At 44.6% G+C, this 23,355-nt stretch overlaps 1 protein-coding gene across 1 annotated transcript in view; it reads left to right on the forward strand.

Moving 5' to 3' along the window:
• Positions 1–23,355, forward strand: part of LOC137373185 (bromodomain-containing protein 3-like) — a 192,330-nt gene that overhangs the window by 107,084 nt on the left and 61,891 nt on the right. The window contains exons 10-12 of the mRNA XM_068038041.1: positions 4,844–5,133; positions 5,219–5,338; positions 5,427–5,558. Of these exons, the coding sequence (XP_067894142.1) occupies positions 4,844–5,133; positions 5,219–5,338; positions 5,427–5,558 (542 nt within the window). The remainder of the gene's footprint in view (positions 1–4,843; positions 5,134–5,218; positions 5,339–5,426; positions 5,559–23,355) is intronic.

Genomic DNA, 23,355 nt, shown 5'->3' on the forward strand with positions numbered 1-23,355 from the left:
TGTGAGGGCCCTTGAGAGGGTACTGAGGAGATTTACTAGAATGGTTCCAGGGATGGGAGATTTTAGTTACAAGATTAGGTTGGAAAAGCTGGGCTTGTTCTTCAAGCAAAGGTGATTGAGGGGAAATTTAATTGACGTTACAAGATTATGATGGGCATAGATAAATTAGACCAGGAAAAACAGTTCCCATTAACAAATAATACAAAGACTAGGGGACACAGACTGAAAGTTTTGGGCAAAAGATGCAGGGGGAATATGAGGAAGCACTTTTTTTACACAGCAGGTGGTAATGACCTGGAACTCACTGCCCACAAGGGTGGTGGAAGTGGAGCCAATCAATGACTTCAAGAGGAAGTTGGATGGCCACCTGAGAGAAATAGACTTGCAGGGCTACGGGGATCAAGCTGGGGAGCAGGACAGAAAGCATAGCTCCGTGGAGAGCTGGCCTGGACTCGCTGGGCTGAATGGCCACCTTCTGTGTTGTAAATGACTCTGACTCCAGTGTTGTTTGTGTTAAACCTGCCATTGTAGTAATTTCTGAGCCAATACCCCTCCAGCTCCCTTGCATTGTTCTACTCAATAAAGCAAGGACTCTCAAGGATATTGTTAACAGTCATTGTTGAAACAAAACAAAAAGGATATTAAAAGAAGATCCTAATTATACTTTTATCATGGGTCATGTTGCTTAATTTTTCTTGCCTGAGATATTAAGGCAATTGCTTACAAATGACATTACTTTCAATTACAGAACATGACATTCAGTATCTTGAGTGCTTCTACAGAAAAAGCTCCATAAGTAGGTTCTGTTTTAATATTTTTAGTGATGGTCCAAGGACAGAAGGCATTTGACAAGTTGCCACATAAAAGGTTATCGTGCAAAGTAGGAGCTCATGGTGTAGGGGGGGTAACATTAACATGGGTAGAAGATTGGCTGGTTGGCAGAAAACAGAGAGTATGCATAAATGGGTCCTTTTCTGTGTGGCAGGATGTGATGAGTGGAGACCCGCAGGGGTCTATGCTGGGGCCTCAACTTTTTACAATTTATATCAATGACTTAGATGAGGGGAGCGATGGCATGGTTGCTAAATTTGCCGATGACACAAAGATAGGTAGGAAAGTATGTTGTGAAGAGGACATAAGGAAGTTGCAAAATCTGCTCCGGCTGCAGTCAATGGGGGTCGAGGTCAAAGAGGATCTCCAAGAGGTGAAGAGCCAGCAGGCCTTGCTCTTTGCCACGGAGGCCTCCAAGATCATCATCTGGTCCGTAGAGCAAGATGTGATGTGCTCGCATTTCTTCTTCCAAAAGGTACAGAGAGAGCTCTGTGATCAGCCTGAAGGAAGAGGACGGTTCAGTAACGTCTTCGCAGTCTGACATACTAAGGATCAACAAATCCTTTTATGCCGGGCTGTATGACGTGAAGCCCACAAACAGCACGGTCTCCCAGTCCTTCCTGTCCTCTATCACGGAGGTCTTAGATGACAGCATGCAGAAGAGTCTGGACAAACCGCAAACTCTGGAGCTGACGAAGCCTGTCGGGTCCTTCGAAACAAATGAAACTCTCAGACGTGACAGCTTACCAGTTGAGTTGTATTTGGCTCTGTGGGACTGGATTGGCCTAGACCTGCTGGAAGTGTACGAGAGTATGCTTCGGGCCGACAGCATGTCCGAGTCCATGAGGAAAGGCATCATCGTCCTCGTCTACAAGCAGAAGGGGGAGAAGTCAGAAATCCGAAATTGATGGCCCATCTCTCTGCTTAATGTAGACTACAAGATTCTGTCCAAAGTCATCGCAGTCGGGTCAAGTCTGCTCTGGAGTTGGTGATTCACCCTGACCAGACCTGTACTGTACCCGGCAGGAAGATCTCTGATAGTCTCGCGCTACTCCGGGATACGATCGCCTATGTACGTGACGGGGGTGGACACCTGCCTCATCAGATTGGACCAGGAGAAGGCTTTTAACAGGGTATCAAACACATACATGATGGATGTGCTCTCCAATATGGGGTTTGGGGAGGGAATCTGCAATTGGATCAAACTGCTCTACACAAATATCAGACGTGCAGTCTGAATCAGTGGGTGGGAATCAGAAATTTGCCCAATCAAATCTGGTGTCAGACAGCGCTGTCTTCTCTCTCCTGCTTTGTTTGTCTGCTGTATCGATCCTTTTGCTGAGTCCATTAGGAAGGATGCGGGCATAAGAGGAGTGACAATTCCAGGCAGCGGAGGCACTCGGGTCGCCGTCTTCTCTGATTTGCCGTCCGTTCGCAGACTGAGCATCTGCGACCAGTTCAAACTGGCCTCGGGAGCCAAAGTAAATAGCAGCAAGAGTGAGGCAATGTCCTTTGGGAACTGGGCTGACCGGTCCCTTGTCCCCTTTACCATCAGGTCAGACTACCTGAAGGTGCTAGGGATATGGTTCGGAAGGGCCAGTGCGTGTGCCAAAACCTGGAAGGAGCGAGTAGCCATGGTACACCATAAACTGAGCATGTGGGAGTAGCGTTCTCTGTCCATTGTGAGTAAGAACCTGGTCATCAGGTGCGAGGCAATCACGTTGTTGCTATATGTGGCACAGGTCTGGCCCATACCCCACTCCAGGCACCAGAGCCATTTTCCGCTTTATCTGGAGATGCAAAATGGACCAGGTCCAGAGGGACACCATGTTCAAACCTCTGGATAAAGGCAGAAAAAATGTACCCAACATTGCCCGCATCCTGATGGCCACCTTTGTGTGCAGCTGTATCAAGCTGTGCGTCGCGCCCCAGTATGCAAACACCAAGCGTCACTACATGCTGAGGTTCTATCTGTCCCTGGTGTTGTGAAGGATGGATCTGGCCACATTGCTGCAGAACACTCCATCCAGTTGGGCCATGCCATAGCACCTATCCTTCGTGGAAAAGCTTGTGCAGAAAAACACCTTTGACCACCAATCCATCAGGCAGTGGTCTGCATGGAATGTCCTCCAAGACCCTACGGGAAAGGGAGATGGTGGATCCTGTCGGATGGTTCCCCGAGCCGACTGCCAAAGTCATTTGCCAGAATGCCTCATCACCAGAACTTTCAAACAAGCACCAAGACGTAGCTTGGCTGGTGGTGAGGAGGGCCCTCTCCGTCAGATCCTTCCTGCACGCCCGGAATCTCACCGCTTCAGCACGCTGCCCCCAAGGTGGCTGTGGTGGGGAAAAGACTGTTGCCCACCTCCTTCTGGAATGTGCCTTTGCAAAGCAAGTGTGGAAAGAGGTGCAGTGGTTTTTGTCGAAGTTCATCTTAAGCAGCTCAGTAACATAAGGGTCTGTGCCCTACGGGCTGTTCCCAGGGACGCACACCGAACATCAGCTGCTGCTGGAGGACAATCAGTTCGGTGAAAGACGCTGTTTGGTCTGCCCAAAACTTGCTGGTCTTCCAGCGCAAAGAGTTGTCCACGACTGCGTGTTGCAGACTGGCACATTCCAAGGTTCAGGACTACATGCTGAGGGACGCACGAAAGCTTGGGGCAGCTGCCGCAAAGGCTCAGTGGGGAAAGATCACTGTGTAAGGTCCTCCCGCCATAGTGAACCGAGGGGCTGGACCCATGGGAAACCTCTCGGGTTGTGTACACCAAATATGGGTTAGCTGTAAAATGTACATGGCATGTAAAATGGAATGGAAGGGTTGTGAGGCAACTCACTCCTGTATTGAAAAAACTAATTTCCTTTGTACTTCCTGGAATGTCACCTTGGTGCTGTTTTGAACTGTTTTGTAATGTATTTTCTTTTTACAGATTTTTATGAATAAAGTATATTTTAGGGGGCAAAAAAGGAGGTTGCAAACTGATATAGGTTAATTGAGCAGGCAAGAATCTGGCAGATGGAGTATAATGTGGGAAAATGTGAACTTGTTCACTTTGGCAAGAAGAATAAAAAAGCCCAGTATTATTTAAATGGAGAATGACTGCAGAATTCAGGGGTGCAGAGGGGTTTAGGTGTTCGAGTGCATGAATCACAAAAAGTTAGTATGCAGGTACAGCGAGTAATAAAGAAGGCTAATGGAATGCTATCCTTTATTATGAGAGGAATTGAAAATCAAAGTAAGGATGTTATGCTTCAGTTATACAGGGCATTGGTGAGACCACATCTCAAATACTGCGTGCAGTTTTGGTCTCCTTGTTAAGAAAGGATGTAAATGCGTCGGAGGCAGTTTAGAGGAGGTTTACTATATTGATACCTGGAATGAGCAGGTTGTCTTATGAGGAGAGGTTGGACAGACTGGGCTTGTTTTCACTGGAGTTTAGAAGAGAGGGGAGACTTGATTGTAGTATATAAGATCATGAACGGTCTTGACAAGGTGGCTGTGGAAAGGATGTTTCCTCTTGTGGAGGAGTCACTGTTTTAAAATTCGGGTCACCCTTTTAGGACAGAAATGAAGAGAAATCTTTTCTCTGAAGGTTGTGTGACTTTGGAACTCTCTGCCTCAGAAGGTTGTAGAGCCGGGGTCATTGAATATTTTTAAGGTGGAGGTATATAGATTCTTGTTTGGCAAGGGAATCAAAGGTTATCAGGGGTAGATGGGAGTGTGGAATTCGAAACAAAACCGATCAACTGTGATCTTATTGAATGGCGGAGCAGGCTCGATGGCTGAATGGTCTGCATCTGCTCCTAATGCGTATGGTCTTAGAAAATGTAAGTCGTTCTAATGCTATGAGCATATTTTTGTTGTGGCCTATTTACAAAATCTGATTCCAATATTACTACCTGGCATTGCAGATTTAATTTAATATGTAGTAGGCACTACATGTTTATAACACCACTTCTATTGACCAGGGCCATTTTAAATACTAATGCTAATAAGGTGCACTTTGTAATGCAGGGGATCAAGGAAAAACGAGCAACAAGCACCTGTTTTGCGTGATTCAGAAGATGATGATGCTAAGCCAATGTCTTATGATGAAAAGAGACAATTGAGTCTTGACATAAACAAACTTCCTGGTGACAAACTGGGACGTGTCGTCCACCTAATACAGTCAAGGGAACCCTCCTTAAGGGACTCCAATCCAGATGAGATAGAAATTGACTTTGAAACTTTAAAACCCTCTACGCTAAGAGACCTGGAAAGATATGTTATGACTTGTCTAAGAAAAAAACAAAGAAAACCTTGCTGTAAGTATGAAATTCTATTGTACACATCTTCTCTTATTTAGAATGATGGCAAGTCTAATGCTTTTTTGGATACCATATTGTGTAGTTAAAAAAGCTTCAGGAAAATCTAAGGAAGAAATTCAACTAGAGAAAAAGCTAGAGCTGGAAAAAAGATTACAGGATGTGAGTGGACATCTGAACTCTGGAAAGAAACAAAACAAAAAATGTATGTACTTGGTATGCTCAAACTATAGTAGTGTACTGTCTAACCTTTTTGTCTTCAAATTCAGTGTTTTAACTTTTTTTAAAAACAGCTCAGAAGAATGATCCAGCTCTAGAGATGGTCAGTTGTTCCCGATTAAGCGAAAGCAGCAGTTCTTCAGACTCTGGAAGTGACAGCAGCAGTACTGACTCTAGTTCTTCAGATAGCAGTGACTCTGAATCAGGTTAGGTGTCACCCTCTGTACATAAATGAATATAACCGGTTGCAATTAACGTCTCAAATACTGCTATCTCCCATCTCTGCTGCTCAAAACTATTCTTATTGCAGCATTTGTCGTGGACTCATTACAGAAAACTGAGAGAGTTATTAATGCCTTACATGATGCACACTATTGGAAGCTGGAAGTATTCTATGATATTTTGAAATGTTCCTTCCCAATGACAAGGTCACCATTCATATGCACCAACTATATTGCTTGAAGTGCAATGCCTTTCATCCAAACATACAAATTGATAGCAGGAAAAGACTAGCTGGTCCCTCAAGCCTGCCCCAGAAATTCATTATATTTTTTTTTTACCAAGTCTGAAAATGTTAAGTCAGTTAATGTACAAATGTTTCACTCAGAGAAGCAAATATCTAGCAATGTACTATAAACTGTAAACCTAGAAGGCAAAGTGACCTGCAATTAAAGCTGCAAATTCTTTAAATACACAGTAAGTCAGTCAGTATGAGTAAAGAGGAGAGGTTATACTTCAAATCTTAAATCCTAACCTGTCTCATGATGAAGGCTTATACACGAAACATTGTTATTTCTTTTCACAGGTGCTGAGTGCCTAACTGTAGTTCAACATGAACGCTCCCATATTCTATGTCCTGTTCAAGTTTTGTGATTTCATTCTTTGTGCATAATATGGATTGAGAGGCCAGTTAACCACATATGCAGGATTTGTGTCAGTCAGTCGTAAGGGGTATTTTATGATTTGGCTCTTGCGTTACAGTGTAGTGCCATTGTGAAAACTGTACTACAAGTTCTTATAGCTGTTGCTGATTAGCGTTGGGTCAATGCTAGGAGTTCAATGTATAGCCTGCAGTCGGCTGCTACAAGTGCTATCAATGTATAGTCATAATTTATGGAGAAACTGGTTCTGTCTTTGTGGTTGGATAAGTAATTTAAATGACTTTTGTAATATTTAGTTTGATGGAAAATGTGTGTGTTTACAATTCTGAATTGTAGTCATATCAGTTGTCAGTATGGTAAAAGGAGAGTGTAGGAAAAACAGAATTTAATATTTGCACCTGGACAATAAGTGAAAATATAACTGATCTTCTAACAGATTTTGATATGAGTTTCTAGTAGATGGTGGACAGGGCAAAAGTTTACAAATTCTTCTCCTTGATCTGATGTCTATGTTGCAATATGCTGTAGTTAATCTGTTTCATAGGCTGGATGTGAGATCCATTGTTATAATATGTCAGCATTAATCCTTTAAAATACTGTGTGTTAATTAGCAAGTATTCTTTTCCTCAGGCTGAACTGTCTGCTATTTGATCTTTTTCACCTCTTTCAACCCCTGCTTGTGGAATTTGGCTGACCCCAAGTCATTCACTGGCATTCAGTAGCTACAATTATTTCAAGAGTCTTGCTCTGTCAAGATGAGTTCTTTATAACTTAAATATGCTGATTGAAATCGTAGTTGTATTCTTTTGTTTTTTTTTAACAATTGAGCAAGTTAAAATTGACTATCTTAATATTGCCAAATGAAAAGTTATGTAGTGACTGAAATATATTTATTTTGTCAAATGTTTGCTGGATCTTTTTGGTATTTTGTATTGAAGGCCTAAATATTACTAAATGATGGGGCTTTTTTTTTTGAAGGGTCTTTAATTGTTGCTACAATGGAAAAGTTTGTAGATTTCAAGGGAACAATTCTGGCTATTGAACAATTGTATAACATGTACGTAATAAAAGTGGTATTTAGTATGTAGGACAATGCTTTTTCATTAATTGTTTACATTTTCATTTCTTTAAACAATAAATACATTTAAATCATTTATCTTGTGTTAGATCTGATGTAAAGGCAAGACATTTGAAGAAATTGGTCACTTGTAAGATAGGTGACAATTCATTTTTATGGCAAAGTTTATATAGCATTCCTTGTTTCATAAATTTTTTTTAGAGTCATAGAGTGATACAGCACTGAAACAGGCCCTTCGGCCCACTGAGTCTGTGTCAACGAACAACCACCCATTATACTAATCCTACATTAATTAATCCCATATTCCCTACCACATCCCCACCATTCTCCTACCACCTACCTACACTAGGGGCAATTTACAATGGCCAATTTACCTATCAACCTGCAAGTCTTTGGTTGTGGGAGGAAACCGGAGCACCCGGCGGAAACCCACGTGGTCACATGGAGAACTTGCAAACTCCGCACAGGCAGTACCCAGAACCGAGCCCAGGTCACTGGAGCTGTGAGGCTGCGGTGCTAACCACTGCGCCACTGTGCCGCCCTTTCTAAAGTGCCACAGAGCAAATTATACCTATTTTTGTTAGTTTTTACTCTGCTTCCTTTCATATTGAAGGATATAAAAGGGAAGACAGATTTGCAAGTGTATGTGTGTATAGAGTTCAACTGTGTTGGCTGGAAATGATTCTCTCCCTCTCTGCCTTGCTGGAATTCAAGATGGCTTTTTATTGCACTATATGGCTGAGGAGAGACCAGACTGATGACGTTTCTAGTCCTATTCTGAAAAAACTCCCCTGTTTGTTCCTCAAAAGATTTATCTTTTAAGGTGAATATTGTTATAAGGGTTGGCTTCGCCCATTTGACTTCAGGTTTCAGTCCTCTCTGGGCTGTATAATGGCCTTGATGATGGCCCTATTCTGAGGAGATGAGGGTGGTTCACACTGCGTTGAAATGGAGGTTATTCGGAGACGGGAAGTCTGCGAAAGGTGTTGTCTTATTGTGTTTGAGTATAGCTTACATCCAGGTGTGATTATCTGTCACATTTCCATGCACACAGGACTTAATTGATTTTCAATCTTAGACATGGATGAGCATTTGAGGGCAAGAGTTGGTGAGGGTTATGTGTTTTGTCCTCCATTTTTGTTGATATCACATTGTCCACTTTTTAAAAGAAGAAAAGTCAATTTTTATAACTCTACAGGGTGAGTTCTTGCAGTTTCAATCGCTGCACTTTGTGAGTGACACAGTAGCCAGCGTATCACTTGCAATGGCTTCTCTTCCTGCTCCCACACCTCTGGTGTCCTCCAAGGATCTATCTATGGCCCCCTCCTACTTCTCATCTACATGCTGCCCCTCAGTGACATTATCTGAAAGCACAACATTAGTTTTTACGTGTGCGCCAATGATATCCAGCTCTACCACATCACCACCTTGGAGGTGCTTTTGCTAACGCTGTTGGGGAGGGTTTAAACTAATGTGGCAGGGGGATGGGAACCAAATGAGGTCAGTGGAGAGTAAGGATGTATTAACGAAAGCCTGTAAGGAACTAGATAATGAAGTCAGCGTGACTAAGGGAAAGAGTAGGCAGGGAGCAGATGATGAAAGCAAAGGGACTGGTGGTCTGAGGTGTATTTGTTTTAATGCAAGAAGTGTAGTAGGTAAGGCAGATGAACTTAGGGCTTGGATTAGTACCTGGGAGTATGATATTGCTATTACTGAGACTTGGTTAAGGGAAGGGCATGTTTGGCAACTAAATATCCCAGGATACCGATGCTTCAGGCGTGATAGAGAGGGAGGTAAAAGGGGTGGAGGAGTTGCATTACTGGTCAAAGAGGATATCACAGCTGTGCTGAAGGAAGGCACTATGGAGGACTCGAGCTGTGAGGCAATATGGGCAGAACTCAAATAGGAAGGGTGCGGTAACAATGTTGGGGCTGTACTACAGGCCTCCCAACAGCGAGCGTGAGATAGAGGTACAAATATGTAAACAGATTATGGAAAGCTGTAGGAGCAACAGGGTGGTGGTGATAGGAGATTTTAATTTTCCCAACATTGACTGGGATTCACTTAATGTTAGAGGTCTCGATGGAGCAGAATTTGTAAGGAGCATCCAGGAGGGTTTTCTAGAGCAGTATGTAAATAGTCCAACTCGGGAAGGGGCCATACTGGACCTGGTGTTGGGAAATGAGCCAGGCCAGGTGGTTGACGTTTCAGTAGGGGACTACTTTGGGAATAGTGATCACAATTTCGTAAGTTTTAGAATACTCATGGACAAAGACGAGAGTGGTCCTAAAGGAAGAGTGCTAAATTGGGGGAAGGCCAACTATACCAAAATTCGGCAGGAGCTGGGGAATGTAGATTGGGAGCAGCTGTTTGAAGGTAAATCCACTTTTGATATGTGGGAGGCTTTTAAAGAGAGGTTGATTAGCGTGCAGGAGAGACATGTTCCTGTGAAAATGAGGGGTAGAAATGGCAAGATTAGGGAACCATGGATGGCAGGTGAAATTGTGAGACTAGCTAAGAGGAAAAAGGAAGCACACATAAGGTCTAGGCGGCTGAAGAAAGACGAAGCTTTGAAAGAATATCGGGATTGTAGGCGCAATCTGAAACGAGGAATTAAGAGGGCTAAAAGGGGTCATGAAATATCTTTAGCAAACAGGGTTAAGGAAAATCCCAAAGCCTTTTATTCATATATAAGGAGCAAGAGGGTAACTAGAGAAAGGATTGGCCCACTCAAGGACAAAGGAGGAAAGTTATGCGTGGAGTCAGAGAAAATGGGTGAGATTCTAAACGAGTACTTTGCATCGGTATTCACCGAGGAGAGGGACATGACGGATGTTGAGGTTAGGGACAGATGTTTGATTACTCTAGGTCAAGTCGGCATAAGGAGGGAGGAAGTGTTGGGTATTCTAAAAGGCATTAAGGTGGACAAGTCCCCAGGTCCGGATGGGATCTATCCCAGGTTACTGTGGGAAGCGAGAGAGGAAATAGTTGGGGCCTTAACAGATATCTTTGCAACATCCTTAAACACGGGTGAGGTCCCGGAGGACTGGAGAATTGCTAATGTTGTCCCCTTGTTTAAGAAGGGTAGCAGGGAATATCCAGGTAATTATAGACCAGTGAGCCTGACGTCAGTGGTAGGGAAGCTGCTGGAGAAGATACTGAGGGATAGGATCTATTCCCATCTGGAAGAAAATGGGCTTATCAGTGATAGGCAACATGGTTTTGTGCAGGGAAGGTCATGTCTTACCAACTTAATAGAATTCTTTGAGGAAGTGACAAAGTTGATTGATGAGGGAAGGGCTGTAGATGTCATATACATGGACTTCAGTAAGGCGTTTGATAAGGTTCCCCATGGTAGGCTGACGGAGAAAGTGAAGGCGCATGGGGTCCAAGGTGTACTAGCTAGATGGATAATGAACTGGCTGGGCAACAGGAGACAGAGAGTAGCAGTGGAAGGGAGTTTCTCAAAATGGAGACGTGTGACCAGTGGTGTTCCACAGGGATCCATGCTGGGACCACTGTTGTTTGTGATATACATAAATGATTTGGAGGAAAGTATAGGTGGTCTGATTAGCTAGTTTGCAGACGACACTAAGAGTGGTGGAGTAGCAGATAGTGAAGGGGACTGTCAGAGAATACAGCAGAATATAGATAGACTGGAGAGTTGGGCAGAGAAATGGCAGATGGAGTTCAATCAGGGCAAATGCGAGGTGATGCATTTTGGAAGATCCAATTCAAGAGTGAACTATACAGTAAATGGAAAAGTCCTGGGGAAAATTGATGTACAGAGAGATTTGGGTGTTCAGGTCCATTGTTCCCTGAAGGTGGCAACGCAGGTCAATAGAGTGGTCAAGAAGGCATACGGCATGCTTCATCGGACGGGGTATTGAGTACAAGAGTTGGCAGGTCATGTTACAGTTGTATAGGACTTTGGTTCGGCCACATTTGGAATACTGCATGCAGTTCTGGTCGCCACATTACCAAAAGGATGTGGATGCTTTGGAGAGGGTGCAGAGGAGGTTCACCAGGATGTTGCCTGGTATGGAGGGCGCTAGCTAAGAAGAGAGGTTGAGTAGATTAGGATTATTTTCATTAGAAAGACGGAGGTTGAGGGGGGACCTGATTGAGGTGTACAAAATCATGAGAGGTATAGACAGGGTGGATAGCAAGAAGCTTTTTCCCAGAGTGGGGGATTCAATTACAAGGGGACACGAGTTCAAAGTGAAAGGGGAAAAGTTTAGGGGGGATATGCGTGGAAAGTTCTTTACGCAGAGGGTGGTGGGTGCATGGAACGCATTACCAGCGGAGGTGGTAGACGCGGGCACGATAGCGTCTTTTAAGATGTACCTAGACAGATGCATGAATGGGCAGGAAGTAAAGAGATACAGACCCTTAGAAAATAGGCGACAGGTTTAGATAGAGGATTTGGATCGGCGTCGGCTTGGAGGGCCGAAGGGCCTGTTCCTGTGCTGTAATTTTCTTTGTTCTTTGTTCACCTCCTGCACTGTTGCTGAATTATCAGACTGTTTACCAACATCCAGAACTGGATGAGCAGAAATTGTCTCCAATTAAATATTGGGAAGATTCCTTCCCAAGGGCAATTAGGGATGGGCAACAAATGCTGGTCTTGCTTGCGACACTCTCATTCCATGAAAGAATAACAAAAATATTAAAGCTATTATTTTTGGTCCCCACCTCAAACTCCCCTCCCTAACTACTGACTATCTCTCTCCCTGGCAGTAGTCTGAGATTAGAACAGTCTGTTTGCTTTCTTGGTGTCATATTTGACCCGGAGATGATCTTCAGACCACACATTCACGCCATCACGCTAAAGGACTGCTCAATGAGCATGACTCATTCACAACTGTTTAGAATCATAGAATGGTTACAGCACAGGAGGAGGCTGTGCTGGCACTCTGAAGGAGCAATTCACCTAGTGCCACTCCCCTGCCTTTTCCCCATAGCCCTGCACATTCTACCTTTGCAGATAACAGTTCAATTCCTCCTTGAATGCCTCGATTGAACCTGTCTCCACCTCACTCTCAGGCAATGCATTCCAGATCCTAACCACTCACTGCGTGAAAAAGTGTTTCCTCCTGTTGCCATTGCTTCTTTTGCCAATTGCTTTAAATCTATGCCCTCTATTTCTTGATCCTTGCTCCAATTGGGACAGTTTCTCCCTATCTGCTCTGTCCAGACCCCTCATGGTTTTGAATACGTCTATCAAATCGCCCCTCTCCCTTCTGTTCTCCAAGGAAGATGGTCCCAACTTCTCCAATCTATCTACGTAACTGAAGCCTCATCTCTGGAACCATTCTCTTGAATATTTTCTGCATCCTGTCTTACGCCTTCACATCCTTAGTTAAAGTGTGGTGCCTAGAACTGAACGCAGTACTCCAATTGAGGCTGAACCAGTGTTTTCTACAAGTTTAACATAACTTCTTTGCTTTTGTAATCTCTGCCCCTATTGATGAAGCCTAGGGTGCAGTGTGCTTTATTAACCACACTCTCGACTTGTCCTGCCATCTACAATGATTTATGCACATATACCCCAGATCCCAGGGTGGCGCAGTGGTTAGCACCGCAGCCTCACAGCTCCAGCGACCCGGGTTCAATTGTGGGTACTGCCTGTGTGGAGTTTGCAAGTGCTCCCTGTGTCTGCGTGGGTTTTCTCCGGGTGCTCCGGTTTCCTCCCACATGCCAAAGACTTGCAGGTTGATAGGTAAATTGGCCATTAGAAATTGCCCCTAGTATAGGTAGGTGGTAGGAAAATATAGGAACAGGTGGGGATGTGGTAGGAATATGGAATTAGTGTAGGATCAGTATAAATGGGTGGTTGATGGTCGGCACAGACTCGGTGGGCCGAAGGGCCTGTTTCAGTGCTGTATCTCTAAACTAAAAAACTAAAACTATCCCTCTGCTCCTGCACCACCTTCAAAATTGTACCCTTTATTTCACATTGGCTCTCCATGTTCTTTCTACCAAAATGAATCACTTCATGCTTCTTTGCATCAAATTCCATCTGCCCCTTATGTAAAAGCAAAATACTGCGGATGCTGGAAATCTGAAATAAAAACAAGAAATGCTGGAACCACTCAGCAGGTCTGGCAGCATCTGTGGAAAGAGAAGCAGAGTTAACGTTTCGGGTCAGTGACCCTTCATGAAGGGTCACTGACCCGAAACGTTAACTCTGCTTCTCTTTCCACAGATGCTGCCAGACCTGCTGAGTGGTTCCAGCATTTCTTGTTTTTATTCCATCTGCCCCTTGTCTGTCCTTTTGAAGTTCTACACTGTCCTCATCCTCACAGTTCAGTGTTTCAAAGTTTTGTATCATTCGCAAATTTTGAAATTGTGCCCCGTACACCAAGGTGTAGGTCATGATTATCTATCAGGAAGAGCAAGGGTCCTAACGCCAACCCCTGGGGAAATCCACTATAAACCTTCCTCCAGTCTGTAAAACAACTGTTAATCACTATTCTCTGTTTTCTGTCACTCAGCCAATTTTGTATCCATGTTGCTGCTGTCCCTTTTGTTCCATGAGCTCTAACTTTGCTCACACGTCTGTGTGGTACTTTATCAAATGCCTTTTGGAAGCCTTTAGCATTTAAATGAGTTTATGTTTGGAACAATGCAGCTTTTTAGCAAAGTATCAAATCCAGAAAAAATTTGATGGATGACTGCAATATTGTGAGGTACATGCTGCTGGATGGGGCAGTATTTTAATGTACAATGCAGCTGTTAATGGCTCACACCTACTGGCTTCCACCGACTGAGTTGCCTAACCTCGTATCTCTATGTGGTGGCACCAAACTGAATTTAGGTCTTGCAAAAGGATAAACCATGGAGAAAGTAATTGCAAGGCCATTGTTGCATACCTTTAAGTGGTCCACTTGAGTAGCAATAGTGGAAGCAGATCGGTCAAAGTTGGTACATGGAAAGATTTTGTTTTTAAATACATTGCCGTATCTCAAAGTAAACCTCTTGAGTCCTTTTACTCTGAAGTATAGATTTGTTGTTGGTATCAACAAACTTACTATCCTCTCTGCTCCTCAGCCAAGTTGTAACCAATGTCACCTTTGTAAATTTCTCTTCACTTTTCAGGGCATTTCTGTCACTTTTCAGGCCAAAGAATCCTGTTCTTTCAGCCATTTGATTGCATTTTGTAGAACAGCTTGCTGTTATTGTGGATAGTGGTTTGGATGATCATTTCTGCATTGTTTTTCTTTTATTTAGCTTCTTTTAGGAAAAGAATTGGTGCCCAATAGGCATGTTCTTTATCTGACATAAACAAGGATGATCACATATGGCAATGACTTAACATCACAATCTTAGCCATATCAAACTCTTCTCCCTGTTGACTTCCAAAGTGGTTTGTGCAAATGCTTTTATTCAACAACTGAAAACAAATCTGTTAATGTGTATCTTTTATGTTGATCTACATATATTGAAAATAGACAATACAGGAGGCCACAAGAAACATACCAACATCCAGGAATAGTATATATAGATAACCTTTTGGAACTGTACAGATTTACAGCTACCTGCCCTCTTCTCCTCAAACTCATCACTCTATTTGATTAGTAGCAAGAGAGAGAATCAATGTCTAGTATGTCCTGGGATTGCCAATTTAACATGCCAAAGAGAGATTAGATATTCTGGGAACATCATCTTCAGCTAGAAGTGCTGAGTGGATAATCCAACTCGGCCTCCTCCTGAGGTCCCCAGCATCACAGATGCCAATCTTCAGCCAATCCGATTCACTCCACGTGATATCAAGAAACTGCTGAAGGCACTGGATACTGCAAAGGCCAAGGGCCCTGACAACATTCCGGCAATAGTACTGAGGACTTGTGCTCAAGAACTAGCCGCGCAACCTAGCCAAGCTGTTCCAGTACAACTACAACACTGGCATCAAGAACTAGCCATGCCCCTAGGCTAGAGGTTAAGTGAGTAGGCAAAGATCAGAAAAATGGCGTAGAATGTGGGAAAATGTGAAATTGTCCATTTTGGCAGGAAGAATAAAAAAGCATATTCTATAAATGGTGAGAGATTGCAGAGCTCTGAGATGCAGAGGAATTTGGATGTCCTAATGCATGAATCGCAAAAGGTTAGTATGCATGTTCAGCAAGTAATTAGGAAAGCTGATTGAATGTTATCGTTTGTTGCGAGGAGAATTGAATAGACAAGTAGTGGGGTTACGCTTCAGTTATACAAGGCATTGGTGAGATCACATCTGGCGTACTGTGTACTGTATTGGTCTCCTTATTTAAGGAAGGATGTTGATGCATTGGAGGCAGTTCAGAGAAGGTTTACTAGACTAATACTTGGAATGGGTGTGTTGTCTTATGAGGAAAGGTTGGACAGGCGAGGCTTGTATCTGCTGGAGTTTAGAAGTGTAAGAGGTGACTGGATTGAAACATATAAGATCCTGAGGGGTCTTGACAAGGTGGATGTGGAAAGGATATTTCCTCTATGGGAGAATCAAGAACTAGGAGCCACTGTTTTATAAAAAAAAAAAAAATAAGGGGCTGCCAATTTAAGACCGAGATGAGAAGAAGTATTTTCTGAGTGTCGTGAGTTTTTGGAACACTCTTCCTCAAAAGGCTGTGGAAGCAGAGTCTTGAAAATCTTTTGAGGCAGAGGTAGATAGATTCTTGATGAGCAAGGGGGCGAAAGGTTATGGGAGTAGGCAGGAATGTGGAGTTGAGGTTACAATTCGATCAGCCATGATCTTATTCAATGACGGAGCAGGCTCGGGGCCGAGTGGCCTACTCCTCCTAATTTGAATGTTTGTATGTAGCCAAGCTGTTCCAGTACAGCTACAACACTAGCATCTACACAACAATGTGGAAAATTGCCCAGGTATGTCCTGTCCGCAAAAAGCAGGACAGATGCAACCCAGCCAATTACCGCCCTATCAGCGAAGGAATGGAAGGGGTCGTCGACAGTGCTATTGTGCTGCCTTGCTGAGAAAGTGCCGCTTGTGACCAAGTGTGGCATCAAGGAGCCCTAGCAAAACTGGTCAATGGGGATCATGGGGGGGAGGGGGGGTGGGCAGTGGTGCGGGGGAAGCTTTCTGCTGTCTGGAGTCATACCTAGCACAAAGGAAGATGGTGTAAAAACAGTAAATGCTGGAAATACTCAGCAGGTCTGGCAGCATCTGTGGAGAGAGAAGCAGAGTTAACGTTTCAGGTCAGTCAGAAGAAGGGTCACTGACCTGAAACGTTAACTCTGCTTCTCTCTCCACAGATGCTGCCAGACCTGCTGAGTATTTCCAGTATTTATTGTTTTTATTTCAGACTTCCAGCATCTGCAGTATTTTGCTTTTATATACAAAGGAAGATTGTTGTGGTTGTTGGAGGTCAATCATCTCAGTCCCAGGACATCACTGCAGGAGTTCTTCAGGGTACTGCCCTAGGCCCAACGGTCTTCAGCTGCTTCATCAATGACGTTCCCTCCATCGTAAAATCAGATGCGGGGATGTTCGCTGATGATTGCACAATGTTCACCATTCGTGACTTTTCAGATACTGAAGCAGCCTTTGTCCAGATGCAGCAAGACCTGGACAACATCCAGGCTTGGGCTGTTAAGTGGTAAGTGACATTAGTGCTACACAAGTGCCAGGCAATGACCATCTCAAACGAGACAATCCAACCATCTTCTCTTGATGTTCAATGGCATTATGATCACTGAATGCCCCACTATCAACATCCTGAGGGTTAGCATTGACCAGAAACTGAACTGGACCAGCCAAATAAATGCTGTGCCTGTGAGCAGGTCAGAGGCTGGGAATTCTGCGGCGGGTAACTCGCCTCCTGTCTCCCCATGCCCTGTACACCATCTACAAGGCACAAGTCAGGTGTGTGATGGATATCTCTGCAGTTGCCTGGATGGTGCAGCTTCAACAACACTCGAAGTTCAACAGAATCCAAGACAAAGCAGCCCGCTTGATTGGCACCCCATCCAACACCTTCAACATTCACTCACTCCACCACTGACGCACACACTAGCAGCTGTTTGTACCACATACTAGATGCTCTGTAACAACTTGCCAAAGCTCCTTCAACAACACCTTCCAAACCTGGGACCTCTCCCACCTAAAAGGACAATGGCAGCAGATGCATGGAAACACCACCTGCAAGTTCTCCTCCAAGCCACACACCATTATGACATGGAACCATTTCGCCGTTCCTTCGCTGTCACTGGATCAAAATCCTGAAACTCACTTCCTAACAGCACTGTTTGTGTATCTACACCCCAAGGTCTGCAACAGTTCAAGAAGGCAGCTCACCACCACCTTCTCGAGGACAATTAGGGATGGGCAATAAATGCTGGCCTAGCCAGCAATGACCATATCCCACAAACAGATTTTTTAAAAAATTGAATTAAATTTATTGCTCAAGGTGATGTTGATAACCGGGAATGAAATTCTTCATACTTCATGTACCGAGTCAGTATCAAACACTTGAGGATTAGGTATTCACAACCAGATGCAGAGGAAAGCACTCTATACTCTGCCTCAGTCTCACTCCAGAAGAGCACCCCTACTATGCCAATCTGATTTTTTGCCCACTTCCCTACCCCATCCATTGTAGGGACAGTGTGACAGAAATCACACCTGCCAAATGGAAACATATCAATTTGTCATATGGGACTCTGCTTGAAACTTTTTTACTGGACATTGCAAATAACTTGTTAAAAAAGCAGAACTGAATAGCTGAAAACATCGCTGCATATTTGCATTCTGAGAAGACAAGTGCTGGCTGAGAGACAGATGAATCAGGAGACAATGGGGGTGCTCCTTGATTCAATTAGGGAAGTTTGGTCTTGGAAATAGTAGTAATCAACACCCTTTGACTTTGTAGGAGCCAACCTCCACCCCCCACCAAGTATATCTGAAAGACTTTGAAATCCAACAACCCTCCAAGAAGTTGCTGTTTCAAACAGGTGGTCACATGACCGACCTGCTGATAAGACTGGGGCTTTTGATTTGTGCCTCACAGAAAGGAAACAGACTGCGAATCTGAACCTCGAGGAAGACATCTCTCTCTCTCTCTCTCTCTCTCTCTCTCCAACAAAATCCCAGGAAAGCCACGGTGGCAGCTTCTTCGCTTCAAGACTACAGATGCAGCCTCTCTTTGGCCGCCTTGTACCAGAGAAGCAAGCCTGGAATTGTGCAAGTGGCCAGCGACCTTCAATTGAGGACATTATACCAAGGACGTTAAGAGCCATATCTGTATTCCATTTGTTACAAACTCTACTTCAACCCCTTACCCCCCAATTCTTTTTCTCCCCCTCTGTATCTATTTATGTGTGTGCCTCGTATGCCTGTGAGCGTGGATGCATTGCATATTTTAGTAATTTTAACTGGGTTAGAGTGATCAGGCTAATAAATCTTCTTTAAATCTAAGAAAACCTGTCTGGTTCATTTCCATTTGCCATTAGAGTGCAGTGAGCAAAGGCTCACTGAGGTGGTAAGCTAATATCACTCTTTTTTTTTTAAAAGATAAGCCCTATTACAGCCAAACCAGAGAAGGGGTGAGAGTGGAGCCTGAAACCTCTTCCTCACCTGGTCGTAACAGAATTTGGGGGCTGTAGTCTGACATTGGACCCACAGGCAAATGGGAAACTAGAAGTGGAAAATCAAAATGATCCGAATCAAAAAGGGAAAAGAATTCAATACTTTCTTGTGGCTTGTGTTGATAGAACATGTCCGCGCCTGAAGCCAGTACCTCCCAAAGCCGGGGTGAAGCAATTTGGAATAAGTTAAAGGCACTGTCTATGGAGGAGTTGAGGAATATGGCTGAGCAGTGTGGGATCACTTTCCATGCCAAAGCCAGGAAATTCGAACCCCTAAGACTAGTGGCCAACCATTTTTCCCTCGAACCCTAAGAATCAGAGGCAGGGTTAGAAATAGACAGGGTAATGTTAGCAAGATACAATTGGAACAGAGGAAATTTGAATTAGAAGACAAAGAGAGAAAGGGAGAGAGAAAGAAATTTCCGGAAGGAATAGGCAGAAAGGGAGCTACGGTGGCTTGAGTTAGCTAGGGGCGACAGAGTAACCTCAGTGAAAGCATGGTCAATATAGAGAATACAAGTAATTCAGGGCCGTGTGCTGAGTTTTTGAAATTTTACCAGTTGATCCCAAAGTTCAATGAGGGACACGTGGAAGCATTTATTGTAACTTTTTTGAAAAGCTTGCAAGGCAGTTAAAATGGCTGGCAGAGAGCTGGACCCTCCTGCTGCAAAGCCAGTTAATAAGAAAAGCCCATGAGGTTTATTCCCGGTTGTCAGACGAAAGTTCATCACATTATGAACTGGCTAAAAATGCTATCCTTCGGGCATACGAGCTAGTACCGGAAGCCTACTGTCAGAAGTTCCGAACCCTCCGGAAACAAGCTGATCAAACTTACTTGGAGTTAGAGAGAAGTAAGCAGCTGGCTTTTGAGCAGTGGTTGAGGGCTCTTAAAGTACAGCCCATGTATGAAAACCTCAGAGGTAATTCTCCTCGAGAAATTTAAAAACTCCCTCTCATTCTCCACAAAGACCCAAGTGGAGGAACAAAAAGTGCACAGAGCGAGGCAGGCTGCAGTTCTGGCTGATGAGTTCATTCTAATACACAAATTGGTTCCCCAGGGGAAAACCTTTCCTAGTCAATCCCACAAACCTAAAAAGGGTGGGAAGATGTTCGGAGCCCAAGCAGTTCTGGGAGAGAAAGAAAATTTGGACACGCAGGGGGCCCTCCTCCAGCTGGAGTGAGAGCAGGAGTGAGGAGACCTGTGTGCCTCCATTGTAATAAGGCAGGTCATCTCAGAGATGACTGCTGGAAACTACAGGGAAAGCCTGTAGGGTTAATCAAGGCACACCCGCTCAGTGCAGGAGAAGGGACCTGATGGAAAACGCAGCAGAGAAGGCTGTCGCTTTAACTGCAGCAGCAGTAAGACCCAGAAAAAATATTGTTATAGGAAAATTTAATGAGATCCCTGAAGGCTATCAGGATTTTGAATCTGAAGAAATAGTAACCCTGTACTCCTTGAGTGGGACAAGCAAGCTCATAATCATACTTGGATACAGGGGCCACCAGATCACTTTTGCTGGGAAAAAGGCCTGACCTTTCCCCCAGAGTGTGCAGTAAATACAAGAATGGTGATGAATGGTATTGGAGGGCAGTGTACACCCGTACCTTTACATCGGGTGCACTTGACGTGCGACCTAGTTTTGGGACCAGTGACCGTAGGGATTGTCCTTAGTTTGCCTGTGGATAGGGTTGACCTGCTCCGAGGTAATGATCTGGTGGGAGCAAAGGTGGTAGCTTCCCCAGTAGTGAAAAAGAGACCGAAGGAGGTCAGAGAGACAGGGCAGTGGCAGGAGACAGTCCCCTGCAGTTCCCCTGATTGTGTAGTGACTCAGGCCATGACCAAACCAGCTTCCCCAGAGGAGTCTAAATTGGCACTGCAGACAAATGACCATGCTGTCTGTCTGTCTGAAACTTTCTTTGGAAGGTTAGAGGACCCAGGGAATGGATTAAATGAATCTTCCCTAGCTGAGGCTCAGTGAGCCGACCTAGTATTTAGCACAGGCTGCCCAGACTGAAATTGAAGCAGAGGGAGTCACTGATTGCTACTATTTAAAGAATGAGATGCTGATAAGGAAATGGAGTTCTTGTAGACCTGAGGACACAGAGTGGATAGTGGTTCACCAGTTGGTGGTGTCACAGAGGTACCGGAGAGAAATATTAAGGATGGCCCATGAGTTGACAATGGCTGTCAATGTTGGTATACGAAAAACCAAAGCCCGCATAAGAAAGCAGTTTGACTGGCCAAAAGTCCACAAGGATGTGATGGAGTACTGTAGGAGTTGCCAATTGTGCCAGGTTGAGGGGAAGCTCCAACATGCAGTGAAACCTGCACCGCTAATTCCTGTATCGGCTTTTGGGAAATCCTCCAGCAGAATGCTGGTGAATTGTGAGGGACCCCTGCCAAGAACAAAAGGGCACAGGTTGGCAGAGAGTTAGAGAGGAAGGGGACAAAAATGACAGAGGACAGGTTAAAAGAGGTCTGGGAGGATTCCCAAATGAAATCCCTACTGTCTGGTCAGCCAACCCTGAAATGTTGGAAAAATCAGACCCCACATCCTCCTATCTAACAAGTATACCGTTTTGGACACTGTTATGGGGGGGGATGGCCTATCAGAGGAAAACAGCAGTGGCACCACGGTTGGCACTGTTGTTCAGCAGGGAGGGACAAAGCGCAGAAAAGCAATAGTTATAGGGGACTCTATAGTCAGGGGCACAGATAGGCGCTTCTGCGGACGTGAAAGAGACTCCAGGAAGGGATGTTGCTTCCCTGGTGCCAGGGTCAAGGATGTCTCTGAACGGACAGAGGGCATTCTGAAGGGGGAGGGTGAACAGCCAGAGGTTGTGGTACACATCGGTACCAATGACATAGGCAGGAAGAGTGATGAGGTCCTGCAGGGGGAGTTTAGGGAGTTAGGTAGTAAGTTTTAAAAAAAACAGGACCTCCAGGGTTGTAATCTCTGGATTACTCCCTGTGCCACGTGCCAGTGAGGCTAGAAATAGGAAGATAGTGCAGCTAAACACGTGGCTGAGCAGCTGGTGTAGAAGGGAGGGTTTCAGATATCTGGACCATTGGGCTCTCTTCAGGGACAAATGGGACCTGTACAAGAAGGACGGGTTGCATCTAAACTGGAAGGTCACTAATATCCTGGCTGCGAGGATTGCTAGCGTCACTCGGGAGGGTTTAAACTAGTGTGGCAGTGGGGTGGGAACCAGAGCAGTAGGACAGCTAGTGAAGTAAATGAGGAGGACATAGTAAATAAGGCCAGTAGGACTAAGAGGAAAAGCAGGCAGGGAGATGTTGCTGAGCACAGCGGGACTGGTGGTCTGAAGTGCATTTGTTTCAATGTGAGATGTATAACAGGTAAGGCAGATGAACTTAGAGCTTGGATTAGTACTTGGAAATATGATGTTGTTGCTATTACAGAGACTTGGTTGAGGGAAGGGTAGGATTGGCAGCAAAATGTTCCAGGCTTTCGAAGCTTCAGGCAGGATAGAGGGGGATGTAAAAGGGGTGGGGGAGTTGCATTACTGGTTAAGGAGAATTTCACAGCTGTACTGCGGGAGGACACCTCAGAGGGGTCATGCAGCGAGGCAATATGGGTGGAGCTCAGGAATAGGAAGGGTGCAGTCACGATGTTGGGGGTTTACTACAGGCCTCCCAACAGCCAGCGGGAGGTAGAGGAGCAGATATGTAGACAGATTTTGGAAAGATGTAAAGGTAACAGGGTTGTGGTGGTGGGTGATTTTAACTTCCCCAATATTGACTGGGACTCACTTAGTGCTAGGGGCTTGGATGGGGCAGAATTTGTGAGGAGCGTTGAGGAGGGCTTCTTGAAACAGTATGTAGATAGTCCAACTAGGGATGGGGCCATTCTGGACCTGGTATTGGGGAATGAGCCCAGCCAGGTGGTCGAAGTTTCAGTGGGGGAGCATTTCGGGAGCAGTGACCATAATTCCATAAGTTTTAAGGTACTTGTGGATAAGGATAAGAGTAGTCCTCGGTGAAGGTGCTAAATTGGGGGAAGGCTAATTATAACAATATTAGGCAGGAACTGAAGAATTTAGATTAGTGGTGGCTGTTTGAGGGTAAATCAAATCTGACCTGTGGGAGTCTTTCAAACGTCAGCTGATTAGAATCCAGGACCAGCATGGGAGAAGTTTGGCAAGTTTCGGGAAGCTTGGATAACGCGGGATATTGTGAGCCTAGTCAAAAAGAAAAAGGAAGCATTCATAAGGGCTGGAAGGCTAGGAACAGATGAAGCACTTGAGGAATATAAAGACAGTAGGAAGGAACTTAAGCAAGGAGTTAGGAGGGCTAAAAGGGGTCATGAAAAGTCATTGGGAAACAGGATTAAGGAAAATCCCAAGGCTTTTTATACACATATAAAGAGCAAGAGGGTAACCAGGGAAAGGGTTGGCCCACTCAAGGACAGAGATGGGAATCTATGCGTGGAGCCAGAGGAA

Source organism: Heterodontus francisci, chromosome 8 (genome assembly GCF_036365525.1).
Source record: "Heterodontus francisci isolate sHetFra1 chromosome 8, sHetFra1.hap1, whole genome shotgun sequence".
Taxonomy (NCBI): Eukaryota; Metazoa; Chordata; class Chondrichthyes; order Heterodontiformes; family Heterodontidae; genus Heterodontus; species Heterodontus francisci.